Raw genomic sequence first — 9283 nt, 5'->3', positions numbered from 1 at the left:
GTGGAAGCCAGTGAGCTGTACTGTACTCAACTCATAAAAACAACATATCAAGTCTGCATACACATTAGGTGGGTTGGGTGGCTATTTAATGCAGACCTCCTTTGTTTGTGCTTGGGACCGGCTATATATAGAAATGTACATGGTTACCGACCAAGAGCTGTCTACCTGTACCACTATCAGAAATGGTGCCAGTCCTCAGGCCATTTTTGTCTCTTGACAGTTGAATTTTTTATTTTTTTTTTGTTTCTCCGTCATTCTTATTTTTTTGGGTAGGCTCCTTAAGCCATCTCTAAGGCTGGTAAAATTTCCTCCCTAAGTCAAATTTTGAGGAGGAAATGGTTGGAAACCTCTCCAACATGGCTCTCTATCTAGCGATTTTTTTCTCAAATTTTTAAGAAGTTTCAAAAGGCTCCATACAATTGAGGAGTGATTTTTGGCTCCCCATATTTTTCCAACGGCTATCTCTGAGATTTGAAGAAGACTCCAATGACTCTTTGCTTAATTTGAAAATTGAAGAAAACTCTGGTGATGAGTAGCAGTGGCGATGATGATAAGTAATAGTAGTAGAGGCAGTGACAACGAGCAATGGTAGCATCGGCGAGGATAGAGAAGGAGCATTGGCGAGGCAATTGTGGCGAGGAGCAACAGAGAAGGAGCATTGGCGATGATAGACGACGGAGACTATGGTGTCAGATCCGATTATCGGCGATGGAAAAGAACTAGATTTGGCGTCGGAGATGAGCTAGATCTGGCTATCGGCAACGGCTCCCTCTTCCAACATCCAGCGACAGCCTCTTCTATCTGGGTTTGTAATTTTTATGGGTTTATGATTTTTATTATGTATTTTATATAAATTTTGTATATATTAAAGTATTGAGTTTTAATTATATTTTGATTAATTTGTGTATTTGATTATAGATTTGTTTGTATGAGAATATTTGATTAATTTGTATATTTGATTATACATTTGTTTGTATGCGAATATTTGATTATATATTTGTTTGTACGTGAATATTTAATTATTTTATGTATTTGATTATACATTTATTTGTATGTAAATATTTGATTATTTTGTGTATTTGATTATATATTTTGTGTATATATTTTATTATTATGTATACGTGTATTTAATGTAAGTTTTAAGTAATAAAAATTATACGTGTATTGTTGAATAATTATTTTTAAAAAATAATAATAAATTTATTTACAAATATATTAAATATTATAAAATTTTAATATCGTTATATTTATTATTAAATTATCAAATAACTAATAAATTTTATAGTAATAAAAATTATAAGTGTGGTAAAATAAATAGAATTGAAATTTATTAATAAATAAATAGGATTGAGAGTGAAATAGAGAGAAGAATAAAGAATATGATTGGAGCACGCATAATTTTTTAGGTAAAATTAAAATGGGAAATAAATTATTTATAAAATATTAAAGAGTGAGTAGAGAGTTTGGCTTAAGATTGAGTTAGAAGCTTGAATCTGCCCTGAAAGGTAGCCTTGAAGGGACTGTCTCATGGGGCTCCTAATGTGCAAAGAAGGGAAGACCTTCCAAAGGAGGCAGCAGCAAGGACAAGAAGCAAATTAGAATGTAAGTGGTACCTGTCACTGGATGATGTGGAGCCTTGTGGGGTTATTGCAGCATCTCGATATGGAAAATGATAAATTTGTCAAAATGAGAGGAGAGAGGCTCTTCTGTCCATGCATGAAAATTTAAGCCATAAAAGTAATTGCGCTCCCTCGTAGGTTTCTATGAATGGGTAAAAGAGTTATTTTGTTCCCCCAATCAACTTCGTCAACTCTTATCGTCTTGTGTAGGGTTATGTCAAAGAATAATCTTTTCGTCCTCGAGATACAGATTAAGTGATTGGATCACAATAAATTGAGATTCGCATTAGTAAGTTGTGGGTTCAATTCTTTATCATGCACAGTAAAATAAAATTTCCACCGACAATTTATTTCTTTTACCAAAATCGAAAATACAAGCGATGAAAAATCGCACATGGACAATAATTCCAAGAACGACCTTCTCTACATGGCATAGGCCATATGTAGGCCCTTCAGCCATTATTTTTCCTTCTCTTTGACACCGTTGACAAATTAAGTGTAGGGCTTTCAGTTTTTCTTGATGGTTGTCAACAGTGATTGAAAACTGGATAATTTCAAATGTAAAATCCGTTCAGTGGCGCACTTTTGGTAAGGACCAGCGACGTTGCAATTTAATTCAAACACCAAGTTCATCAATGATGGTGTGAAGAGGTAAGGGTGGATCTATTAGAATCACACATACATGGAGTTCTATTTTAACAATACAAGATCGAATTCAATGTTCAATAATCTCTAGTGATTCCAAAACCATCGCCTTCGATCAAAAAAATGTATCAATGTACTCGAGTTTTATATTGTCCCTTTTGTTAACTCTTCTCGCGCAGGAGATGCCTAACTTCATTAATAAGAAACGTTTGAACTTGCCGGCATGGGCAGTTCAGTTGGTCAAGAAGGGAGGCATAAAGTGCCTTCCGTGGTGAATTCTGAACCAAAACTGAGAATCGAGTCTCGCAAGCAGTAGTGTGGAGATACCTCTCTTCAAAGTGAGGGGGCTCCTTGTGCGCAGTGAGCCCAGATCTAGTCACTGCATCCGGCTGAGTCACCATGATTAACCTCCTCTCACGTCCTGTCGGGTCAGGTGTGAGGGACGCCCGAGACGAGCAATTTCACCTTTTGAACCAAGAAACGTTTGAACTTTGATTGAACTAGTACACCAACTCCACCATAAAGAGACGGAGAGATGTCAGCGCCCCCCATGCCCATGTCATTAACTAAATCAGTCAGAAAGAACGACGGCCCACTCAAACCACTTAAACAAATGTGCTCGTCATAGAAAAAAAGATCGGGCACTCACTTCATTAGTGTAAAAATTTTACTATTGTAAGAATTATTTTTATAAAAAACACTTTTTAAGAACAAATAATTTGGTACCAGTGATTGTAAACATTATTTTTAATACTAAAGTTATATAAAAAGTGTTGAAACATAATTAATATTATTATAAGTGATTAGTCAAATCAGATTTTGCGGCAATTGTGAAAAAGATGAGATAGAAACATGAAATTAGGCATTTTAGTACTTTGATATATTTGGACAAATTACACACAAAAAATAAAAAATAAAAATAAAAAATCAGATGCATGGATACCCAAAATTCATGGTTGGATTCTGCTCAGACGCATAATAAAGCGAGGGAAGAAGACGCATATAAGATTTCACCCCCTTAACCCTGGAGCTGGAGGTTCCTGCCTAAATAAGCATTGATTTCTGTCATATAGATGAAATTTCTCTTTTTCTACACTCTCTGAAGACATCCATAAGAGGATTGAGTCTCATAGCAACCAAAGTAACCAAACTGTTCACATAACAAGAAGCAGCATCTAAATTTACATGACCTGAATCACAAGGAATTTTGGGTCAGACCACACTGACATCATCTTTAGTTTAGTTTCATCGAACAAGCACCACTCCAGAACATGACATTGTCCAGTCTCCTTTCCAATCACCACAACCACCACCATCATCAAGAAAAAGCCGGAAGCCCCATTATACTTACTTGTAAACACTGTCAAACGGATGAAAAGCTGAAGAAGGGCTTACGTGGCCTCCGCCATGGAGAAGTGCAACTCTTTGACAGATCTCTTGAGGAAGCTACTACCACAATACGAGTCCGGGCTACCAATATCTAAGAGCTGCAATCCCCCACAAGGCTCGATCCGGCCATCCACTCTGCCAACATCATCCCGTGACGGGTAGAACTTGCTCGAGCTCCCACCATATAGCCGGACTTGCTTCTTGTCCTTGCTGCTGCCTCCTCTAGAAGATTTTCCCTTCTTCCTGTTCTTCCCGTTCTTCCTATGATCATAATTCTTCTTACCATTTGGGCGAACTTTCTTAAATCCCAAGCTTGTTGATGCTGATGGAGGAGGATCATACACGTCAGGAGCCCATGAGACAGTCAGCTTCTTTGGTTGTATCCCCTGTCGCTCACGACTACCTTTCATGGCAGACACAAGCTTCAAAGGAGTCTAAAAAGAAAAAAAAGCATGGAGAAGAAACACAAAAATGCAACGGTCAAGAGATAAAAATAGCCGCAGGAAAGGCACCATTTCTCATTACAATATAGGAAAACAACAGTTGATCAATGCAATCATTCTTTCTATGTGTTGAATACAGTACAGCTCACTGGCTTCCACACGACAATATGAAAGACATGGAAGCCAAGGGCAATATTTCTCAAGTGCAGCTTTATAGAGGAATAACTAGCCAACCTGAAATGACTCTGCAACACCTTGAAAATTTCAAATATCCTGCTCAATGAAGTAATAACACAACAGGAAGAACATTGATTTTTTTTGGCCGAAAGCAATGTATTGATTTGGGGTGCTGATGGGTGACATCAGTAGTTGCGGTCGGCAAAAAATTCATTTCCCCAACAGAATTAAAAAGGAAATTTCTACCATGTAATGTAACTAGGGATGAAAACTGGTCAAGGTTTAAGTATTTAGCTGGCCAAAATAGGAAGATTGTCCCTCATAACTTACCATGTCTGCATCAGGTCTTGTTCTAAAATCCCGTACATATTTATTTTTTTTCATCACTATTAACTCAAACCTGCCCCATTTGGAGCTAAATGGACACAGGCTGTGAGTTTGGTCAGGCCTTGACACAAATAACTGAATATCAAGAATGTAAAAATTTGAGTCTTAGGAGGGCTTTTTGTTCTTAATAAAAAATAGTAAGAATAATTTAATAAATAAATAGTTAATGTAGTCAAAGTACAGGAAAAACATATTACATCCAAATCTATATTAGGTTTTACTAAGACCCTGGTACTCATCCAAAAATTGTATAATAGCATTCTAATACCACATACTATTAGGGCAGGAACTGATCAAAAACTTGCACTCTCATGTCAAACTACCAACCCCAAACATTACTGGTCCTATCAAGTAGATGCAACATGCTTGACATGCAATGTCCTAGGTTGAAAAAAAATGAGATGAGTGTTCTTTTCGTGTTTCAATTTTTAATTTTAAATTCATTTTTTAATTTTGTATTTCAAGTGTCTGTTAGATTATTAAAAACGCATTCCCTTTGTCATTTTAAAAAATTATTTCTCAAAATAAAAAACTTACTTTGAAATTTTGAAAAATTTTATTTTATAATATTTTATTAAATAAATTTGATTCAAAGTTGTAAATATTTATTAATAAATTATAAGTTTAATTCAAAGAATTTAAAATATAATATAAGAGATAATTGATAATTTAACCGTATATAATACATTAAAATTACAAAGACCATTTTTAATTTGACTCAGCTATTAATTCCATGATAAATTTGTTTTTACCTGCAAATTGAAATATGACATTAATTTTGAGATTTAGACTACTCACAACACAAATATTAAAAAAAAATATAAATCATAAAATAGCAAAATATTGATTTATCCAAAATTTTAAAAATATCATTGAAAAAAAATTAATAAAAAAAACTATATTACATATTCAATTTGGGCGTGGAGGGAGGATGGTGGCTGAATGAAGAAATGGCAGAAGCAAAAAATGGAAGAAAGGGCAAAAGGGCAGAAGGAAGAAATGGCAAAAGGGCAAAAGGAAGAAATAACCAGCAGTGGCGGACATGATGGCGGATTCGGGCGTGGTGGGCGGTGGCGGTGATGGTGGATCTGGGCATGGCGGGCGGTGGCAATGGTGGTGGCGGTGATGAAGATGGCGGTGGCAGGTGTGGTGGACGAACGACGGCAGTTAGAGAGGGCTAATCTCAATTGCTGGTCGACGACGATGGTGTTCTCTGGAAGAGGAGAAGAGAATACAAGAGAGAGAGAGAGAGAGAGAGAGAGAGGAGAATACAGAAGAGGTATGGGCGTTTTTCGTGTTTTGAGTTTTAACAACGTATTTTGGCTGAAAACAGCCAAAATGCATTTTTGGTGTTTTGAGTTTTGTGTGTAATTTTTTTTTTGTGTTTTGAAAAATACATTTTTGAAAATGGGTAAATAAACGCATTTTGAGTGTGTTGAAAAACTGAAAACAAAAAACAATCTGAAAACAACAAAGAGAACAGGCTTGAGTAGTTAAAATATAAATACACAAACACTCCCGTGAGAGTGCACAAGATGCAACCCCAGCCTTTCCAGGTACATGTCCCAGCACTAAAGGAAACTGAAAAACACAAGTGAAAAACAATTAATAAAATGATATGGGCAACTTTTTAAGAAAATTGACTACCTGTATTGGACCTGCAGCATTGTAACTCAGATGACAAAAATCCATGTACCATGATATGATAATCCAGAAAAATAGTACGACAAACAATGAGTTTCATTGAATTCAAGAATAAATGCATTCAAACTTACAGGCAAGGATATGGATCGAGCACAAGCAAGATTATCCATTTCATAATCATTTTGCTTCACTACTCCAGTGCGCATGTCACTTTCCCTCTTCTCGTCTTCCTTATGCCCATCATGTCCTGTATACACAGCAAAGCATGTTTTCTTCCCAGAGCATGGAAATGTTGCACACTTGGATAAGCATTTCTTAGAAATTACAATGGTTGATTCACTTCGATTTGGATCATGGTATTTATCTTCCTTCTCTGCATTAGGGTTCTCAATCTTGTTGAATGGTTGAGACAAAATAGAGTGTGACACTAATTTATGATCATCCTGTATTTTCACAAATCCTGTGAAACCATTCACAAGCTCATTCAGAGATACATCTTCTGTGACATGACACAGAGAACTTGGTGACTCGAAATTCAGCTGCTTCAACTCACTAGACTTGAATTCTTCTTTAGAAACGCAAGCACCCACAGGAGAGACAACATCCATTTTGATGATGTTATCGAGTCGTTAGCCAAAAACTGCCAAAGCACACTTACTTGAAACAACTATATTGCTTGTCAGCAAATCAATGAATAGAATTCTCCTGTAGAATGATCACCAGGATTTCATCACCAGAGAGAGAGAGAGAGTTCAAAGCAACAGCTCAACAAAGGGTATTCTCAAAAAAGGAAAAAAGGTCAAATGAGAACAGATTTCAATGCACCTATAGATCCAAACCCAACCATACAAGGACTTCCCAAATAAGCATACATCCAAAGTGCAGCTTATTCTCATACAAAAACTGAAAAATTAAAAACCACTATATGGTATAAATACCGAATCAGTTAGTCTATCACATGACACAGAAAGAGCTCTTTATAATTTATAACGTATAATAGTTTATGGCTACAAAGAATCAAGGAGAAGATGAATTAGAAAGAGTCATAAATTTTGGAAACAAGAACAAAAAGGTTGTTTGACCTTTTGGTTTTATTTTAATTAAAAAAAAAACCTTTCCTTAAAAAAGTGTAAATGCAGTTTTACAGCTTTCTGTATTGGGTTTGATCGCATAAACACATTTGCAAATTCACCTCCTTCAACTTCCAACAAGAATGAGTTGATAATTGGTCGGATTTGGACAGAGTACTCTTCCCATCCCATCCCTGAATCCCCTTTTTTCTTTCTAGCATCGTCAAGTAATTTACTTAATTCTCCATCGTCATCCTCATCCTCATTGGATACTCAATTTTTTAATCATTTTATAGAAAAGTATAAAAACAAATTTAAAAAATAACAATCTTTTTAACATCCCACATTTCAAATTACTACTAAATCTTTTATAAATAAAACAATATAAGAAACACATTTGATAGGTAAAGTAATTTTGAAGATTCAAAAATAAAATTTGACAATAACAGGTAAATCTAAACATTAAAAAGATTTTATTTTTTAACAAAAGTCCTTTCTATATAGAAAAAACAAAATTACATGTCTATAATATAAAATAAAAATTAATTAAAAATATGTGTAGATCAGGGGACCCCGTCCCTATCCTAGGCAAAAAAAAAAAAAAAAAAATATTATTTCATCTGTATTCGCTCCATTAGGTACTCATTGCCATCCCTAGGAGAAGGGACCACAAGTGCAAAACCTGAGAGGTCGATTGGCTAAGACCTTGTTATTGATTGGCAAAGCTTCTAGTGGACTGCAAACCAGTAACAGCTGCCTCCAACAGGAACACTGCAAAGCTCAACAATGACCAAAAGCCAAAATCCACCCCAATCTGGCGAGTCTTTATTGACCTCCTCAACCTCTCAGCTCCTTGTTCCTTTTACAAATCTCTGGTAACAATTTCTTCCCTACCTCCAACATGCACAATGGAGGATAAATTTGCCAACAGCAATCACTCTCCTATGGCATATTGATCATTAGCATGGGTTGTTCAATTTTCTTGTGTTAGTATAGATTGTTTGTAGAAGTGAAATAAAATATTAGTTTCCATTCTTCTTATTTGGATCTCACCAATCAAATTTGCTAAGAGCTCTATGTCTTTGTGTGTGTGTGCGTGCGTATTTGTTTGCTTGCAATTTGTATTTGAGGGAAACCAGGCATACATATGGAATGAAAGGTCATTTTATATATAACCTTCAATTTTTTGATTAGGAGAATTAATTTATATATAATATATGTAAAATATATTAGATGAATTCCCATATGCTTCATCACCCGCAAAAGAAAAAAAAAATCAACAAAAATAGTCACACACAAAAAAACAATATTTTCTGATTTTATTTTCATCTTTTTGAAACAAAAGGGAAACAACAAATTCAATTTTCATTTTTCTAACAGAACAAAAATTGACCATAAAAATCAAGAAATGATTCAACGAAAACTGAAAACTAAGACAAAAATAAGCAAAATCAAAGCAGCCCTAAGTCACACCAATCATGAGGGAAGATTGAATAAGGCGACTGGCTCCAGGAATGCAAAAACACATCCCAAGTCAATATAGTAACCCCGACAAATCGACACATAAAAAATAAGAAAGTAAAAACAATATATCAAGTTGTAATCCCAAGAATAAAAAAGAAATTTTAACTCACCAATCATTTAAAGACCTTATATTTTTCAAGGCATTTATAAGTCAACAATAAAAAAGAAATTATTTATATAAATAAGTAACTTCAATGAAAATTCAAAAAACGATAAAATACCTTTTGGGTATAACCAGAAGAAAGTCCGGACAAATTCACCACGTAGTACCAAGCTTTTTCGTCTGTTAACAGCCCAACCTCCGATTCGCAGACGACTTCAAGATTGGATAAAGAAACAAAATCGAGAGAATGGCAGCAGAAAAATAGCGAGGTGTTAACTAAGA

At 35.1% G+C, this 9283-nt stretch overlaps 1 protein-coding gene across 1 annotated transcript; it reads right to left on the bottom strand.

Annotated features, from left to right (window-relative positions):
• Positions 1 to 3245: 3245 nt before the first annotated feature.
• LOC127787978 (uncharacterized) lies at positions 3246 to 9270 on the bottom strand. The gene is made up of 3 exons (XM_052316095.1): positions 9120 to 9270; positions 6436 to 7009; positions 3246 to 4087 (listed from the first exon to the last, which is right to left on the bottom strand). The coding sequence occupies exons 2-3, from the start codon at positions 6910 to 6912 to the stop codon at positions 3656 to 3658; spliced, it is 909 nt and encodes a 302-aa protein (XP_052172055.1). The 5' UTR covers positions 6913 to 7009; positions 9120 to 9270; the 3' UTR covers positions 3246 to 3655.
• Positions 9271 to 9283: the final 13 nt, after the last annotated feature.

This window comes from Diospyros lotus, chromosome 13 (genome assembly GCF_014633365.1).
Source record: "Diospyros lotus cultivar Yz01 chromosome 13, ASM1463336v1, whole genome shotgun sequence".
Taxonomy (NCBI): Eukaryota; Viridiplantae; Streptophyta; class Magnoliopsida; order Ericales; family Ebenaceae; genus Diospyros; species Diospyros lotus.
The sequence above is the reverse complement of the archived record's forward strand: the minus strand, read 5'-3'. Positions and strand labels throughout refer to the sequence as shown.